Here is a 20591-nt window from a genome sequence, read left to right as displayed (position 1 = left end):
AGTGAGAAGCAGGTCAGTTTTCCATAAAGCTCAATACAATCTTATAATTGCAAATGGAGACCCTGCTGCAGGTTTAATACACTCAGGATTGGCTTTACTTCACAGACCAGGAGACTCTGTCCACTAATCATACTGTCATTGGCTTTACCTTGTTTTGTTCTAATTAGCAATTACACCTACTAAACATCAGCATGATGTAATTGTGAGCATGTTGCATGCTCAAAGCACGACCTGACCGAGCTGCTTTGCAAGACTGCAAAGAAGCATAAATGCTCATCTTTAGCCAAGCCTTGTATGTTGTGACAGCACGTTCCTTATCTATTCTTCTTAGTTATTTTCCGAGTTATTTTATCTTGGTGTGAGATGTCACAGACAAAACATAAGCCGGCCAGCGAGCTTCACATTCTGCGCGTCGAGTATCACAACACATTAATGCTATTAGCTAATGGGGGTGATCTGATTAGCGGTGGCCTCCCTCTGTCTGATAACAGGGCGTGCACTGCAGCAATATGGCGTCTGTGTATTGTTTACAGAGAGAGGCCGAGCCTATATAAAGGCAAGCTAATCCCCTCGAGTCACAGAAAGTGAAACTCACCTTGACTACGGTTACTATGGTTCGGATGGATGGATGGCCTTAGAGCCGGCGAAGCCCACTGACACTGTATTAATTGAAGTGATAAGGATCCGTGTGTCTTGTTCAGACTGAGGAACAAACTCACTGACTTTGATGAATAATTAATCAGCACATTTATTTAATATTTATAACATATTTATCATATAGTACATTTTTTGCAGTGAAATGCATGTCTTTATCATAATAATTCTCAAAGCAGTGCTTCTAATTTTAGAATATCAAACCTCATTTTGTGCCGTGGCACATATTTTCCCTTCTTCTCTTCTCTTTGATGCTGAGTATTTTTTAATTGTGTCAGGAGCTCGTGCTGCAAAGGCAAGTCTGCAGAGCTTCGCTTCGTTGTAATTAATACAAGATAACAACCCTCTTGAGGCCGGGACCTAAGACACACTCTTGCCTCTTACCATGTGACATGATCCGTAATTATAATGACCTCTTATGATGTGGGGGAGAATTTTCAATTTCTTTCTTTCATTTGGCACTTAGACGCACACAGAAGCAGGTGTTTATGCAAATGTACACTTTTCAAACTGATAATATAAAGTGTCGCTTATTTCCTAAACCGGCAGGGCTCTACAGCAACAAAAATTAAAGTGCGTCCTCTTTGTTGATATGCTGATAGATTTATTAAACAGCTGAAGTAACCACATAGTAAAATCAATGTTATCTACAGATTCGGTTTGTTCTCATGTGTTTCAGTGTATATGTATGTGTGTACATCCCAATTCATTTGTTGGTTATGTTTGCATCTAAAGTTACTAGTAAGTAAAGGGATCAAATTCATGTAGTAGAAAAGGTGTGAAAGTATTGAGCAGTAAGTATAGAGTAGTGGTGTCCCCATCTTTCATAGAGATATCCAGGTGGAGCCGCTGATCTTGGGATGGCACACAAAAACCAAAAACCATTACTGAACAGGCATTATGCTGTTGTTGTACATGGACTAGTTCAAAACACTGTCAATATGAGAACTAAGGAAATGCATACTGATAGATAGTACTCTGCACTTTGGTTAATGATACTAATTATCTTATGTACATAGAATAAAACTGGTAATAATCCTTTGAGTTCCACAATAATAACCGCCACTAGAATAAAGTAACAGAAAATGGAAACTACTCAGGTTAAATGTAGAAGTACATCAAAAACTGTACAGTACAGTACAGTACCTGAGTAAATAGTTGAGTAAAGTTATTTATTTTCCACCACTGCATGTATGTAGCTATTGAGCACAGACTCAGTTGTTATTTCTTTTAGTAATCATTGGCTGGAAAGGACAAGCCTGCTTTGTCTACTTTTGTTTAAAAGAAGACAAAACATATGTTATTGTAAGGAGTTTTGAGTGGTAAATGTAGCATTATTATTATTATACTACACTTAATATCACAAGAGAGGGAGTGACGAGCTGAATGTCAGCATGGCTGTGATTATTGCTTTTATACAACAGTTCAACACGCTCCATTTATTAGTTTACAGTAATAACTGACAACAGATTATGATCTGTTGTTTATTTAATCCTTTATTTGACTGGACGGGAACTGCACCATTGCCAAGCAAAACATCAACATTTTCTTGAACAGTAGCAGCCTTGGCAACGTTAATATTTTCGGACCTAGCCAAGTGTCAAGGCCCTTGTTGTTTTTGTTACGGTGACGATGGTGGATACACATTGATACACAGTCCCAGTGACGTTGTGCTGTATATCATGAAACGTCTCTTGTCCAATCAGATTACTTGGTCGTAACTAACTGTTGTATAATGAGCTAGGATGGAAATCTTGACTGTCATAGCAACAGTTACCAAGGGGGGTCGGGTCTTAGCGGATGATCATTTGGTATCAAATTACAACGCTCTTTTCCGAAACCTAACTTAAGAAATTACAGATACATATTAGTCACTCTTCAATTAAAGTTTCTGTGAAATAAAGTGTTTTAATTCGACATTGTGCAAACAAAGAACAGTAGTTGAGCCAGTTTTTAACCAGCCACCATGGAGCTAACATTAACTAGACACATCAAATCTGCCAGTTGTCATTTCTTCTAGTAAAACGAGCAGCCATTAGCTGGAAATGACAAACCTCCCTTTGTCTACGTTTTGTTTGAAGCAGTCATTTGGCACTCTTATTGTAAACCGCCAACCGCACTGAGCTACAATGGAAATCTTCACTGTCACAGCAACAGTTCGCAAACAGTTATCATTGGTATCAAATTACAAAGTCCTTTCCAGAAACCTTCTTAAGAAATTACAGATACATATCAGTTACCTTTCAGTGAAATTATTCATAATTTATTGAACCACTTTAGGGCAAAGTGTTTTAATACTACGGCAAACAAACCAACAAGAGATGAGTACTTGCCTGACATTTGACTGTATGTGTCTCCAACTCTCTCTTTTACTTTCTGTGATTTGATCGTTATGTGTGCTCCGGCCAGCATATCTTGAGGCTGAACCCTTTTGAACCGTTTAGCCAATAAAAGAACTGATTTCTGCATCCAGCTCATCAAACCCAGCCGATGTTGTAGTCATACTCTTGGATGCCAGACGCTTTTTTGTACATGTGTTTGCCTGCAAGATTACAGTCTATGAACAGTCTATAAACATTATAGTAGTATGTGTGAAAACAGATGAACAGTCTATAAACATTATAGTAGTATGTGTGAAAACAGACACACGAATGGTTCAATGTATAACAGATTTAAACTTACATGATTCTTGATTTAAAACAAGTTTTTAAAGTAAGTGCTCTTTGGTGTGAATTCAGGGATTATTGGCTGTACAAACCGTGTTTGGCTGCCAACGTTGATGTAAGCAGGTAAGTGAGGCTGTGATATCACCGAGTGGGAACTGTTTCAAACAGCTGTGTTAATGCACATATTGGAGTGAATCAGACATAAAAACAATGAGGTGCGCTGCACGGGCATGCTGACATTAAAGCACACCGGAGGTGAGATCACCATCACACAATGTACTTTAGTCATCTATATGATGAAATGTGGCTCTTTGTTTGTACCTGCAGACATCGGCAACATAGTTTAAAGATGACAACTGATCATCATTGATTTATCAAATACTTTGTTCCTACCACATCACTTCCAGTCTCCTGATTGCAATCACCTCTCTGTCTTTGCTTGAATGGATCACAATGGTCAGTGTGAATGTCTGCACACTGCTTGTTGCATGTTTGCAACTCCTACACAGGCTGTTTCTCAGGTTCAGGCTGGCAAAGATGTGAACTAATGATCATATTAGTACATTCAGTCACACCCTTACCTGTTGAGACACATGAGCAGATTATGATCTGAAACGTGATTGCTCTTGTCGTATCTTCATCTTGTGTTACCGCGGTTCTTTTATATAAGCACGTTCTCGCAATGGTTTGTTTTTACACCCTCCATTCCAATCTCAGAGCATTATTAGGCAGTATGGATACAATCTGTGGTCAGGTGATATGTACTTTCAGATTGCAATATCTTTGTACAGTATTTTAGTGATATATCAAGAAATTTGGTTAATCCTGTATGTATAAGGCCTCTCCTTTCCTCTGAAATCACAGAATTTTGAGTAACAATGCTTCAGATCAGTGTTTGTTTTGTGTATATACCACATTGACACCTCAGAAAATATTTGTCTCTCCAAGAATCGCTAAAATCCAGCAGCGTAGGCCGACCCTAAACAGCTACAGACAGTTCATGCAAGAGGCAGGTTTGTTGTTGTTGTTATTATTATTATTATTATTATTATTGTCCTCTTTGGACCCACAAATGGAGAGTTTCTGAACCCTTCATTTAAACCTGTGTTTACAATCTCACATCACATTTGAACTAATCACGTGTATATATGTGCTCACTAGGTGAAAAAAAGTGTCTAGGTAGCAGGCTGAAATTGAAATTTCAGGAAATGCAAAACTTATTTTAAATTACATTCGAGTGATCCCCTAGTTTAATTTCATTCAAAATGTTGGAGATGGTTTGATGCGTTTTAAATTCAAAGATTCCTGTGGTACCACAGTTTGAGAACCAGTGCTTTAGACTATACATGAATATCCACACAGTACACAGCACACAAGGAAACTGATGATTTAAAACAGCACATTAAAAGTAAGAGAATGTATTTTTGTGTGATCATAAATAATTCAAGTTAAATTTTATTTATATAGCGCCAATTCATAACAAAAGTTATCTCATGACTTTTTTATATAGAGCAGGTCTAGACTGTACTCTCTATCTACAGAGACCCAACAATTATACAAGTGTTTGGTGACAGTGGCGAGGAGGAAGCAGAAACCTTGAGCGGAATCCAGCTCATAAATAGATTAACAGATAGAGGCACAGATGCAGAGCAGCAATAAAATAATAACTATAACCATAAATGGAGATATGACTGAAGGTATTAATAATGATAATGATAAGAATAGCATACTTAATGAACGTCACCAGGAACACGGCAGCAAGCTCGACTAATCCCTGATCTCGGTGTAGCTATGATCCATGAGAACCTGCGAGATGAGAAAGCAGAAAAAAGAGGAAGAAGCTAAGTTACATGCATAAATGGGACATGAGTGTGTACAGATGAAGAGAGATAACATAACTAAGGGATGACCTCAGCCAGCCCTAACTATAAGCTCTATCAAGAAGGAACGTCTGAAGCCTACTCTTAAAAATGTTCACGGTGTCTGCCTCCCGAACCCAAACTGGGAGTTTGTTCCACAGCATGGGAGTTTGATAGCAGCAAGCTCTGGCTCCCAGTCTACTTTTAGAGACTATAGGAACCACAAGAAACCCTGCATGGGGTATGAGCACTTTAAGATATGATGATGCCTGACCATGAAGAGCTTTGTATGTAGATGAGGACTTTAAATTCAGTTCTTGATTTTACAGGGAGAAGCTAAAATGGGAGAAATCTGTTCTCTGATTTTGGTTCCTGTCAGTACACGTGCAGCGGTGTGAACTGCAAAGTCTGCAAAGGGACCTGCTGGAGCAGCCCGATAACAAGGAGTTGCAAAAGTCCAGTCTAGAAGTAACAAATGCGTGGACTAGTTTTTCTGCATCCGCTTGAGACAGGATGTGCCTGATGTTACGTAGGTGAAACAAGGCAGTCCTTGAACTTTGTTTTATGTGGACGTTAAAGGAGCAAGAGTAACTATATATTTAGAAAGAGAGTTTCTGAAGTGGTTGGGTCCAATTACAAGACCTCAGCTTTGTCTGGGTTGAACATCAGAAAATTGCAGGTCATCGAAGTTTTTAGATCCTTAAGGCACGCTTAAAGTTCTGGTTGGTTTCTTCTGGCTTGATCAGTAAATACAATTAGGTATCATCGACATAACGATGAAAGTTAATGAAATTAGGGAAATTGTTTCATCCCATTACAGTATTCCCCCTTCAAGTCATCTCCAATGTCCTAAAATTTAGTGTTAATTCATATAAACTGGACATGCAGCATGAAGTGGAAACGTTTTGTAATGTTTCCGTTGACTGGCCTTGGACGACTCGCTGTATCAGTGTCTTTCCTGTGTGTCCCGGCAGGTGTGGCGCCTCATTTGCACAGTAAAGCACCAGAATCAGAGAACTTAACAACATGCAAATGAATAACACATTTCAAAAGGCTTGACTTTGCTTTTCTCAGTACTTGACAGTAGACATGTTAGTGCCGTAAAAAGTGATGCAAGTGTTTTTTTCTCTGCAGTTGGAAGGTGTCACCCTGACCAGTTATTCAGACATTTATTTGCTTCCTCAATGACTCATGTAAATTAATCTGTCTTTAACAGAGGTGTCTGTGTACATTGGACCTCAATAGCTCCAAATGATTTATTCAATCATTGACTGCACCTGTTCTGTGAAGTATATACTCGAATGTGACCTCACTGTTTGCTCAGTTGTTGAAAGCCCAGAGCTGAAAACGCCTGAACCTTTCTACATTAGTTTAGGCCTCAAACTGAAAGGCAGGATTGTACTTGGCACTGAAACCAGGTGTTCTACAGTCAAAACACAGAGAGACGGCTCATCGGGAATGACAAAGTGAGGAAGCGAAGGTCACTGTGTCTCCGTGGTGTCAAAGGCTCTGCTCTATTTTCTCACAGCAGCCAGCTATTAGTCCGCGACTGTGTGATCTGTGATTAGAGAGCAAGCCTTGTGGTTGGAGCTCTTTGGAAAGAGAGACTCGAGCCCTGTCCTTATTGATAATTGCTACAACTCACACACTCGAAAACGCCAAGGTTTAATCCCGAGCCAAGAGCCATAACAACAAGTGGAGCCTCGGTTTCCAGAGAAGTGTTCGTAAATCATCGCTGTCTATTTCGATAAGAGGAGTAGATACACGGTGACATTGGCTGATCACGCCACTGTCTGTCTGCCTGATGCGTTTAAAACATCTTTGGCACAGTCACACTATACTGTCTACACTGGCTCCTGTGCGAGCCATGTTTAATAAGATTATACCAAGTATTTCCAAGTAACTTTAGTATCTGTACAATGATTCCCTGCTTTTTTTATTTTAGGGTTAGCTGTGTATTGTATGTCCCAAAAGTTGTAGCTTATACCTTTTTTGATGAGTCACACAGATTGTGTGTGTGTTCTGTGTTTCTTATCTCACAGACAGTGTTTGACTGTTGGACTTTGTTGTGTATTTGGGGAGATGTGTGTGCAGCCAGCTTTTATCAGTAGTGTATACATGTGTGTGGGTGTGTGTGGTAATAAGTATTTCGTCAAGTATCTCAAGTATCAACAGATTTGAGCAAGAACCAGTTGGACGTTCACGTTTTTTTAAATGTGGATTTCACACAGAAAACACCATCTTACAAAAATGTGATGCAAATTTGCTCCACCTCAACCAGCTACAACATCAAATTGCTGCTTACACATTAATAATTTAACAAGCCTTGCTGCATAATGATAATGAATTCTGTACTTACATAACCGGAAATCAAAATCTGATCCAGCCACACTCTCAAAGTCCTGATGCTTCGTACGCAACTTACATTTGGCAGATATGACGGCAGGAAGGGAGGATGAAGACCAGTGTCCAATAATCCCAGCTGTCTCCAATGAAAGTTCATGAAACTAGCCGGTGTAAAATGGTCACCGCAGAGGCAGCTGTTGGTGGTGATCCTCAACTCTTCGTCAACATGGCAACATTCATTTTTTGGGGGAGTTTAAATAAAGTAACCGAGCTGTTTCATCCATGGAAGATGCATTTGCGGGATGTCAAAGGCAGAGCTTAGAGAACTTAGTTTAACCGAGTGTAATGACTCGTGGGAGAACCACAGATCCTAATGCGCTGAAAGTTTTTGTACTGTTATAGTGCAGTGGTTAAGCATGAAGTCAGTTCATGATTGAACCATAGTTTAAGCACAACAGACTTCATTCTTTTCATGTTTCCAACTATTTATTATATGTATATTGTGTTTAGAAAGAAGTCTCTGAATTTCCTTTACATTGACTTTAAACTTGAATTTGGAAATATGTTTTTTGTTTTCTAACGTTTTCTAACTTTGAATGTTGATATTTTAGTCACAGAAGTTAAATACAGTGTGTAAGATGTGAAATTTCGTCCGTTTAACCTTTTATTTGTACAGGGTGGTCCAGTCACACCACTCTCTGTTGCACGGGTTAGGCAAACATAATACTTATGCAAGTTAAGGACGAGGATACAGCTGAGAAAAGTTTGTGTTAAAATCTGAAACACAGAAAAAAAAACCTGAACGATCTGCTCATTCCTCTTCCTTCAATGATTTGATGTGAGTGAGGAGCAGTCATGATGATCTGCATACTCTACAACTGGTGTGCAGGCATGCACGTTTGTGCAATAACAGCGATTGATCGGTCTCTCGGCTTCACTCCTGTTTGACCCTGTGAAGGCCAGTTGTCAGCGGCCAGCTTTTTTTTTTTTTCACCCCCGTCCTCTTATCGACCTGTTAGCCTCTCAGAGCCTCTAGTGCTAATGTGGCATTATATAATGCCTCAGTTTGACTTGGAGCGATAATCGCGGCTGTCCAGCTTGAAGCCATGTGAACGGCCGAATGGGCTTTGAGGCGTTCTGCCAAACAATCCAGACGATGTGATTTTTAAATGCAGGTCGCATCTCTTTGCTTTAACTTTGAAGGTTCTTCGTCTGCGGAGCGTCAGATCGAACTTCACAGAGGACAGATGGTTTGAAAGGGACTGCCGGAGATTATAAGATTAATTGGACATATTAGTTTGTTGTGTGTGTGTGTGTGGAGAACATCTGGCCTTCGCTCTCATCGCACAGTGCAACATATGAATGAATTAAAACATAAGTTTTTGTTTCTGAAAGTGTGTCCCAACTTTTGTCTCTTTATTTATTAGATCAGACAGGAGGAAAGAGAAAGAGAAAATAAGTAACAAAGGTCCTTGACCAGACTTGAACCTGTGATGTTGAGATTACATACATGACGTCTTTTGAAGGGAGATTCTTCCGTGGCTTTAAAGTGAAGCCAACAAGGAAGTGACAAAAACTGCAATTTAAGTTAATGAAAACCGTACTGAGACTGATTTTTTTTTATTAACTCACTTGTTATGAGGCTATTAAGGCTTAATTAACAGTGTGGACGCTTTGACTGACAGGTAGGTGCTGTTACAGATGGCTCGTTTGAGCACCCAGGTGTCTTTTGACCGGCCTTAGGTTCGCCAACGATCCACATCTTTGCCGATTTTTAGGGGGCCAGAGCCAAAGATTTTGAGCTTCAGGACAGCTCTTCGTGGGTGACGTCACGCATACGCAGTCCATTCTTTATACTGTCAGTGATGAAAGCAGTTCAGGGAGTTTTCTCATTACTGCACAGCACGAGCACTGAAACAGAGTGTGTATTTGCTTTGTATTTGATTTTATTTCCTGTTTATTGTTTTTAAAAAAGCTGTTCAGATGCATTTATTTGTCTTAGAAAAAGAACTTGGCTCCCCTTTGAAATTCAGACTTTCTAGGAATAGACATTTATAGCTAAGCAGAGACATACAGAGCGAGATGAATGTAATGTGCTTTTATTAGATAATCTGACAAGTAGGTCATATATTATTGAGCAACGTGGGTGAAGAGGAGCGTCTCCGTCCTCTCCTTTTAAAAAATCGAGCGAGGAATCCTGATTGAGCAAACATTGTGGAGGAGTGACGAGAGGGAGCGGCGCTCGCAGATTACCTGCTGCTCTCTCTCTCCCTCCCTCTCCCTCCTCGTAGTCACCTCCCTCTCGGGGAGAGTACACACACACACACACACACACACACACACACACACTCCTGCTGCTCTCCTCCTGCTTGTTCACACACGCATTCAGGCTTCATGCTGCACACACACCCACTGTGTCTCCTCTCACTGACTGTGTGGACACCAAAGAAGAAGAAGCTCAGTTTGGACTCGGACAGGATAGTGTGTGTGTGTGTGTGTGTGTGCATGTGTGTGAAGCAGTGTTGGTCCATGTGCTTGAGATAAAGCATTAATTTGGGGGGGTGGGAGCTTTTTTTTTTGTCTATGACTTGCCACTCAGAGGCTGAGACGTAACTTTTTTTCTCACTCAAGGACCTATTGGGCGCTTCTTCTTGAGCCGCTGACGACTCACTCGACAGGGTGAGTGCTGCTGAACTCCCGGTTTGACTTTCTCACACTCCCTCTTGCTCAGTTGCACGTTCTTCCGTGTTGTCTACCTCCAGCTCTGTCCAGTTCTTTTGGATCTATCTCTGCCAGTTTGACATTTTGTTACTGATCTTTCACTCTTTAAACCTCTGTCCACAAGTGTCTCTCTGTGTGTTAGTGTGTGAGCTCACTTCTTCCCTCTGGGGATTCAAAGTCGGTGCATGTGCATGAGACAGGCTTGAACAAGATGAAACATTTTCACTCAAATAAGCTCTTTTTTTTTGTCTGCATATTTAAGGGGATAAAAAAAGACCTGCACAGCTCTGATTTCTTCTTTTTTTATAGTTAATTATCCGATTGTTCAAACTTGGACAAGTAGCCACTCATTCGCTGCCATGAGCGTGGAAGTCTTTTCTATTTTTTGAAAATGTCAATATGAAGCTGAAGCCGTTCCACAACAGTGAAAATGACATCATCATCCACCGTCCCAGTCAAGTCATCTCTACCCACAGACCGGCTATTTATGGAGGCGTCCACCCTTCAAAACACTACCATTCACTGAAATATGTGCCTTGTGGTTTGAATTGCAGTCTGTTTGAGGTCTTTTCATTAAGCCTGGTATCCTGTTTCTCACGTCAAGGTTTATGAGCGTGCAGTGCTTTTTCATCCCAGCCGTGGAAGGGAAGGTTCAGAGCTCGAATCTCAATACTTTTCCACGTCTGCAGCATCTAGTGTCACACAGTTGCCGTTAAATGCTCGGTCAAATTATTAGGCTTCACTTTCCCTCTTTGATCTTTAGCAAGGTTCAATATTTAATGCTGAAACACTGAGATGAAGAAAAAGGTTGAACCAGTGAGGTATTGGAAAAAGAATGGCTTGGTATGTGTACAGCAACTCTAGTATCGTGTTGGTACCCATATCAAGGATGTACAAACAGCACACAGCCCTCCTGTTGGCCTGTGTGTGCAGTATGAGTGTGTGCAGTCAGGCTGTGTGTGTGTGTGTGTGTGTGTGTGTGTGTGTGAGTGATTTGTATCTTATTGTTTTGCAAATCTCACATGGATGTTGTTTGATAGCTAATGGACACAGGGATTGTGTGTACTCTGGTCTGTGAGTCAGTCGAGGTTTCGATTGACTCAGACCAGAGTATGATGATAAGCCTATCATTTTAATATGATACCTGCCCCTGCCCCACCCATGAAGCTTCAATGGATGTCTGATTCAGCTGCATTGATTGACATTTACACACCATCAAATTACCACCGATGACAAGTCATTACAACTCAGCTTTGGTCGCAGTTTTGCTGGTTTCCATCGATGATGATAATAAAAGTTAATTGCAATACATCAATGATGATTAGACATGTTTTTAACAAACCCAGAGGTTAGCCAAAGCAAACGATAAAATTACTACCCAATCTGTCTGTTGTAAACACCCATCACAGTTTACAGAGCTACTCTCTGGTTCTGCTTTGACCGTTGACAGTATAAAGAATGGATATCCGTGACCATTTCTGAAGAGCTGTCTTGAAACTCGAAGTGTTGTGGCTCTAGCTACCCTCGACAGTCTTGGCTCTGCTGCCTGCCATCTAAACTAAAAATGGGCATCAGTGGACCTGAGATGAGCCATTTGTAATTTCCCCCACATCTCAATCAAAGCACAAGCTGTTTTTTTCTGCCGTGAAGTTGGATATTTTAAGATGGGAATTGATGGAGATTGACTCGTTCTGTAGCCAGCCTCAAGTGGCTGTTTGAGGAACAGCAGTTTTTGGCATTGGATTCACTTCACAGTCAGGCTTGGCTTTGACCTACTGCACTGTAGACAGTTTTTATGTGCACTAAAGAATTATTATCAACATTTCAGGTACACCCACTTCAAAATAAAGTGGTTTCTGTCTAAACTTTTGGCTTGTTCACATGTCTCATTTTTTATTTTTTTTTTGTTGCCCAATCATTCTCCAAAGTAGTGAAGTCACAGTTATGATGACTAACAGAAATGATAGTCCAAAAAAAAGAAGAACCAAGTTTATAAAGGAATAATCCTCTAATTACAGCTTTATATCCATTTATACCAGACTTAGATTATAGTGATATATATTGAAGTGAGTCATGTTGGTCTTATTTTGTCCTTGAAATAGGCTGAAAGAACTAAAATATTTGGATTACTCAGCTATGAAGTCGACCGTGACGTGCAGCTTCACAGATGCCGCGAAAGGACGGAGGCAGTCACCCTGATTCAGCCTTTCAAAAAAACACATTTTCAAAGACATAATGTAAATCCCTCAGCCAAGTTTGGTTTCATTCATATAATCCACACCCTGCCCACCAGACTCTTGTATATGTTAATGATTTATTGACTTTATATTCCCCTAGAACAGAGAGGACTATTGTGAGCTAATCTTAATATCTGGTGGATGCCAAGTCTTCCAAAAGTCACAAAACAGTGACATAATTATTACAGTAACATACATCTCGTAGACGTCATATTATGTTTCGCCCCATCTGCGACTATATAGCTTTATATATGAGCTGCGTTAACGCACAAAGCTGAACACATAACCTGTCCTGTCCTTTCATACTCATTCACATGTGCGCTCCAAAGCAGTGAAGCAGCTATTGGATTACCAGCGTGGCTGTTATCCAATTACCAGACTGAGGTTGTAAGCTGTCATCTGTGTATGATAGCAGACAGTCTAAACCAAGTGAAGTGTGTCAGACACACAATGAATACGTCTGCACACATACTGTTCGTCACACGGCCGTGACATGTATTCACACCTGTACATTCCTCGTCTTGGATTTCGCTTGGAGCGTTTACAAAACATTACATACATCCCATCTGCAGATTAAGAAGGCGGGCCCGGTGCGCGCTTGGTTTTTATAAGTAGTGAGTTTATGGATTAGGTTTGGTGTCGGGAGGTCATCATTGTCAACACAGGAGACAATCAGTTGGAGGTATTGATAACAGATTAGAATATTTTGAGTTTCTGCTCATAGCTTTAGGCCCAACGTTGCCTAAGTAACTGATATCTTGACACCAATAAGTAAACTTTGAACCCCCCTCCAGTATCGAGCCTTGGCAAGCCAAAGAGAGGAGTGGCTGCTAGTGTACGCGTTTATGAGTTATGAGGCACTTAAAAGGTGGGTGAGGAATAGGTGAATATGTATGCTTTGCACATCTATATACAAGTACAGACCCACACAAGGACTCGGTGCAAACCAGATGTACAATATATCTTTTTTTTTTTTTAAGTCATATCTGTGTTTTCAGTTTAGTTTTATGACTGTTTTTACAGCCCCCTTATTGCGGTTGCTGCTGTGACTCACTGGTCACAGACTAAAATAAATTTCCCCTCTTCTTATTTTATGTCAGACATAAAGGCCGTCAAAGAAGCCTTGTGGATAAAATAGTTTTCGTGCTGTCAGTGAACGTGCCTGAATGTCTTTTGATCAGCAAGAAGCCGGTGTAAAAATAGCCAGAATAGTGTTTTCGTCAACACTTCTGCGGAGGAGCCGAAAAAAGGGCCGCCCACCATGCAGCCTGCTGTGTACCTGCTGCAAGACACAGCTGAAAGGAAGCTTACACTGGCCTGATTACAACCTGCTTTAGACGTGACATTGGAAGGCTCACCGGCAACAACACATGAAGGCTATTATATCAACCCAGATGTGCTCCGGTTTGCTTGAAACTCTTTGAGCACTGCAAAAATGTGCACCGACTGGTTTGTGCATTCAAAATTCTGGGTTAATGTAGGAATGTAAAGTAGGTAACAGTATCTTTAAAAATTGTTGATTCCTTTAATTTCTGTTTGGGTGGCAACCGTATCTGTTTGGTACATTCAAGTCTCCATGAGGAAGTTACCTCTTTAAATAATGGTTTTATTATTTTAGAGCCGAGCATGCGGCATTGATAGTGATCAGGAATGTGTTTTGGGCGACTGTGTATTGCGACATGTGTGTTATCGGAGTTTGAGTTTACAGAATGGGAATAAGTGACTTAATAGCTACAGCAGAGGAATGTCAGTAACTACATGTAAAGAGCGACATGCTACACCTGTGTAGAAACAATTAGTGCCACCGTCAGGTCAAATACTTTGGTCTTTTGTCCGGCCCGGATCATCTGTTTCCATGTGACTGGCAAACTGGGCTCCACCCAGACCAACATGGACATCAGCTGATTTGCATATTTAGTTTGGGTGTTTATGTCGAATACACTCCCTGGTGCAACCCTCCTCATTTATCTGCACTTGGGGTCAGCACTGGGCATTGTGCATCCCCAGTGGTTGGGGATCAACTTTGGGTTTACAAGCGGAGGCGGGCATCAATCCACCAGCCCTGTGGTCAGTAGATGACCCACAGCCGGTGCTTTGTTTAGTGTTATTAGCAAAAGTCAGCATGAGAATACACTAGTATAAACATTTTAAAGAGTAACCATTGCCGTGTTGTCAAAGTACAGCCTCCCAAAACTGCTAGCATCAAACATTTGCTTTTTCCAGCTTCTCAAATATGATAATCTCATGCTTATTTTTGTATGTTATGATAGTGAACTTAATATCTTGAGGTTTTGGACTGTTGGTGAAGCAAAACAAGGTTTTTTGAAGAGTGTTCTTAGGCTCTGTGAAATTTTTTGTCACTAGTTGGAGAAAGCCGTCATTCAAACAATCTGAAGATTAAAAAAATCGCAAATGTGAGCACAATAGTACATATGTATAAACATGGTAAAGATTATAGTTGCTAATCATCACCATGTGACGTAAAACTGCCTGCATGGCAAGAGACACTTAGTCACATAGTTGCTTTTTCCAGCTTCTTGAATGTGACGAGATGCTTCCTATCCTTTTATTTTTTTGTATATTATGATAGTGAACTGAATATCATAAAATAGGTTTTTGACTGTTTGTGAAGCAAAATAAGCTATTTGAAGCCCTGTTCTGAGGCTCTGTGAAGTTGTAGTGAGCAATTTTCATCATCTTTTGTCACTAGGTAGAGAAAAAGATCATGTGACGATTAAGCAATAATAAAAAACTTTGGCTTGTTTGTTTTAGCTGGAGCAACAGATGCTGACAAGTGCATGAAAACTGCAGGTTCAGCTGCTGGGTTGGACATATGCATGTGACTGATAGTGTCTTAGAGGCACTCAGACTCTTCAACACCTGAGAAGTTTAATGAAGCGCTTCATCAGGTGGGGAAACATTCCAGTGTGACAGCATGAGGCTTCTTGTGATGGCCTCAGGGCAGAAGTTGAGAGGTGGCAGAGTAAGCTGAGACGTGGAGAGCCACAATCCCCACCCATGCATTTCTGTTACTCTGAGATTCTCCTTCTTTTATTTGCCAGATTTTCTCCTTCGGTCAGTTTAATTCCCCTGCACAGCTTTTTTTTTTCCAGCCTACAGCACTGCAGCCACACCTGCGTCATGCTAACCAAATGCTGTTATTTTTACTTCACTTGCTGTGATGTCACTCTGTTTGCATCTTGGTTGTATTTATTTAGTCATCATCTGAAAGGCCAGGGGGGAGTTCATATAAATCAGGAGGATGATGTCATTGTTTTTAAAGACAGGAATTGTTTTTAGGTGACGTTTGTTGTGCCTCCTGTTGTTTTGTTGTCTTGCTTTGCCCTATTTTCCCATTTACTCTCTCTCTCTGCCTCTACTGGAAGTCGTTTGCTTTGGGTCCATTTTTTTTTTTGTGTTAACATCTTGTCCATCAACCTCCTCCACCCCTAATTCATAAGTAATGACCATGCAGCAGGCAGGCAGCGAGCCAGACAGAGTAGCAGAGCAGACATGCTGGCTGGCCAAGGCCTCGTCCCAGTGGACCAGAGCCACTTATCTTGCAGAAATAATGACATATGTATCGACTAGCTTTAAGGAAAGAGGCTAAAAACAGAGTCTGGATTTGGGAAGTGTCACAGTTTCATAATCATTAACTGTTTTACTGACTTGAGTGATTGATTTTATTTGCAGAATGTCGTAAAAACAACAAAAATTCTACTTTGTGGGCAGAAAATATTAATTACTTATTAAAATAAATAACAGTGAAAAGTCATAGTATGTTGATATTTTAAAACAAACCATCTGTTTGTAACACATTACATAACATTATTATGGTCATGACTATAAATATTGTCATTTACAACACGTAATCAAACAAGGAACAAGAATAAATAGTAACTCTATAACCAAGAGTCTTAAACCATAAATGTCGTCACTGTTTTGATGCCAGTTTAAAGTCTGTTCCACTTTAAAGCATCAATATTTTAGAGGCAGTTTTCCCAACAAAACCTTCTATTAAAATCAGCCCTTAACGTGATCAAGGAACTATTTTCTTTGCCTTGATACAATTCATTCAAAACAACGCAGCTCAGCGCAACAGTTTGGATTTGAGGATGCAACATAAGAAGGTGTCAAATTAATTTATTTTGGGGTTTGTATATGTCTAGAATGCTTTGAAGTACCTTCATAGTGATCCTATACAATAATGTGTTATTTTGCACCTTAGATTCTCATCAGACACACAAAAAAATACAACCCTTATAATTAACAACTTGCTTATGTCTGTTCCATTGCATTACTCTTTTGCTCAAATAAAGTGATTCATTGTAGAACTTCCAGACTTGTTTGGTAATTGTTTTGCTATGTTCTTATTACTCTGGGGCACAAACTGAGCAAAATAATCAGAAAGAGAAGGAAACAAAACTCATATCATTAACAAATAATAAGAATAAAAGTGGGACCAGAATAATACCCTGTGGAACACCATGGGGTATTTCAGTGCTAAGGAGCAACTGTAAACACTATATATTTATAGTAACCCTGCAGATAACCTCAACAAATTGAAACAAACCAACCCCCCCTTTGTTTTATTGTATAATATCAATTAATCTATGCTTAACTCACCTAAATTGTAATCTTAGGTAAACAAATAGATTTAAATAAATACAATACAAATAATGCACAATGCTCTGCCTTTTAGAAAAGCCTTCATTATCTTAGCTTAGTCTTGTTTTTAGTCATAAATCTCTTCTGAGTAAATTGGAGTGGATGCTGCTAATTTTACAAAATTGAAGAGGTCTACCATTACTCTGCTCTTTTGCTTCTGAGAAAGGAGTAAAAAAAGCTCCATCACCATAACTGGGAGAGATGATCGTCCTTGACTGACCTCCTCCCTCCCTCTCTCCTCTCTCCTCTCTCTCAGATGACATGGCGTCCTCAGTACCGCAGCTCCAAGTTCCGCCACGTGTTTGGTAAGCCCGCCACCAAGGAGAGCTGCTATGATGGCGTGCCAATCACACGCAGCGTCCAGGACAACAACTTCTGTGCTGTCAACCCACGTTTCCTGGCAGTCATCACTGAGTGTGCCGGGGGAGGGGCGTTCCTGGTCCTGACTGTCAATCATGTAAGTATCTAAAACCTCATGCCGGGTTTTACAGACTGATGTCAGCTTTTTAAAGTGGCATACACACTATTTAACTAATAAAAATGGTGATCAAATACAGATGAAATGCCTGAAAAACATCAAATTATATCATCTAACCACAATAAGTTATTAGAAGTTACATAAATCAATAAAAAAGAGCAACTATGGATGAGATTGACATAAAGACAGCAGAAAAAAAACAGCATATAACCTCAATTCCAAAAAAGTTGGATGCTGCAAATCCTCTTTGACCTATATTCAACTAAATACAGTAAAAATACAATATTTAATGTTCAAACTGATAAACTTTTTGTAAATATAAACTCTGTCTGGCCAATGACAGTATAAAGAATGGACTCTGTATCCATGATGTCACTCACAGGTTTCTGAAGAGACGTTTTGAAGCTCAAAATATGCTGCTGCCATTTTGGTAGTCCTAAAAATAATCAAAGATTTGGATCACTGGAGGACCTGAGGTGGGCTGAATGATGCCTGGTTGCTCATCTGTAACAGCACCCACCTGTCAGTCTGCTTAACTTTAAGCCTTAATATCATTTAAGTGAGTGAGTTAAATAAAAATTTACCCTCAGTACAGTTCTTATAACGGAGAAATTAGCTATAGAGACCAAAACAGTTTTTTTGTAACGTGTTTATTTCTGCTGTGAAGTTGGACATTTTAACATGGGGCCTTATGGAGACTCACTCGTTCTGTACCCAGCCTCAAGTGGACGTTTGAGGAACTGTAGTTTTTGGCTTCACTTCACAGCTACCCAGGTTGCCACTTAATTCGGACAGGATAAATCAAACAAAATTTCTCTCATAACTCAAATTAGTTTTGAGCAAAGTGTCAGCTGACATTTTGGGACAGTTTTCTGCTTTCATGGTGGCATTTCAGTTCAAAAAAAGATGAGATGGAGCAGAAAGTTTCCCCTTTTTAAAAAAATACTTGACAAATATTCAAACTTATCTCTGTTGGGCAATTTTCTCTGCTGACTGTTGAACATCGTTCACGGTCTGTCGTTGCTCTGGGGCTCACAGCACACCTGGAAAAGACAGCTCTGCTCTCAGATTATAAATAGGACAGCAGCAGTGGAGCCAAAAGTATATCTAAATACCAGGAAACCCCCTCCGGCAGCCCAGTCACTACAACCTAAACATTGCATGTGGTCCCTCCTTATTATTCCGTCTTATCTCCCTCACCAACCTCAGCGTAGATGTGATTAATCAACACTCATGCAGACATTATTTATACACATTATCACATCCACTGGTGTTATCAGAAACAATAGTGATCTCTCAAATGAACTCCTCACTCGTGTGCTGGTTAAATTTACAGTCCCTGCAGTATAGCGATTCATCAAGCTGAACACCTCTCCCTCCTCTCTTCCTCTCTCCGGCTGTCTCCATCTTTCTAAATCGTCTCGGTGAATTATCACCACCCTCCTGGCATGGACAGGAATTGCATAGGAGCTTAGGAATGACATAACTCATCTGTTGACCCCACTCTTCTCCCCGCCTTTCATTGTCTCCAAAGTGGTGAAACTTCAACCCCCCCTCGCCGGCCGCCTCCACCTCCCGTCCGTGTGCATTTGCAGAAAGCAGTTAACAGACACAAACACAAGAACAGAAGTGCTCTGTTCGACTTATTTGTGCGTGTGTTTGGTTTAGCTGGAAGCTCAGACAATGGTTACATCATACCCATGTTCCAAACACATCTTACCTGCGCAGTAATCTAGCCTGCAGGTGTGTGTGTCATTTCAGGGTTCTGTTCGCACCAACGGCATAATTAGAAGTCGTGTCGAGGCAGAAAATCTTAAGTAAGACCTTTTCCCTTGTAACAGGATCAGTGAATACCAGAGTGTGTGTCACGAACATTTTATCTTCAGTTTGAGTCGTTTCACATTAACGTCAAGAAGACTTCGACTGCTTGCAAGCTGGAATACTTGTCCTAACCTGCACATGGCGACACGTCCTCTTACCTAAAAGGTTTATCAAGTATTTTTTCGGGCTTCTGAAGAAGCTGTGTGAAGTCTGATAAATCGCCTCAAGCGGTGTCACTTGAGTCAGCATCGGTTAGAATAAAACAGCCAAAAAACTGATGCTGTGGAGCGCTGACAAGATAAAGAATGGACAGAGTATACGTTGTGGTGTAGTCCTGCTTCTTCTGCCTTCTGGCTAATCTAAAAATTCAGCAAAGACGTGGATCATCGGCGGCGAATGATGCCTGGTGAAGGAGTGAGCTTACCAAATATCTGCATATTTACTTGAGTCTACATTAAACATTAGACTACTGGCATAACAAACCTGAATCTCCAACTAAGACAGAGGAGAGGAATGCATGAAACAAAGAATACTATATCCTGTATCGATTTTCTTACATAATCTGATAGTGCTATAGGAGTACAAATGCTCTTTAAACAAGTAACTAAATCACTAGACGTCATGTGAAAGGGGTTATTTGAAGTGATGAACCCCCGGATAATCATCACTCAACTCTTTTATTGCCATTTAGCTCATTTTCTTGGTTTTAATGGGTCAGAACTTTCACTGTTTTTGCTCAGTCACCCTGCAGCTGAGCAGACACCTTTTAAATTCACCGCATGCTACCTGTCCAGCTACCAAACAACAGTGAAGCATTTTAGCAGCTAAAGACCCAGATATTTCCCTCAGGAGCTGGTGAAGTGGTTTGTAGGCCATTATTACCAAGGTCAAACTGTATCCTGCAGTCTCCAGGACTCCCTGCACTTTTCCTGACCAAGGCCTGTGTACAGAGGTCGGCAAAAGACCTTTCATTGTGGGCAGCAAAAATCTAAAATTACAGACAGTAGTCGCCTTAAATGATTTCCAGGATATGACCTTAAAGGACAGTCAGAGGACTGCAGTGTGTAAATGCAGTTGTTTTATTCACTTTTTCTTACTCCATGCCTCTCTATTTACTGTATGTCCTTGTATATCTATGTTA

General features: G+C 40.4%; 1 protein-coding gene across 3 annotated transcripts in view; it reads left to right on the top strand.

Annotated features, from left to right (window-relative positions):
- coro2aa (coronin 2Aa) overlaps window positions 1-20591 on the top strand; it is a 41217-nt gene that overhangs the window by 10355 nt on the left and 10271 nt on the right. For 2 of the 3 annotated variants that reach the window (XM_027283176.1, XM_010753968.3), the window contains one exon: window positions 17408-17608. In XM_027283176.1, the coding sequence (XP_027138977.1) occupies window positions 17408-17608 (201 nt within the window). Of the gene's footprint in view, window positions 1-9898; window positions 10205-17407; window positions 17609-20591 lie in introns of those variants that run through there. The other variant, XM_010753970.3, reaches the window with a different exon arrangement.

This window comes from Larimichthys crocea, chromosome X (genome assembly GCF_000972845.2).
Source record: "Larimichthys crocea isolate SSNF chromosome X, L_crocea_2.0, whole genome shotgun sequence".
Classification (NCBI taxonomy): domain Eukaryota; kingdom Metazoa; phylum Chordata; class Actinopteri; family Sciaenidae; genus Larimichthys; species Larimichthys crocea.
This window is presented reverse-complemented; position numbering and strand designations above follow the sequence as displayed.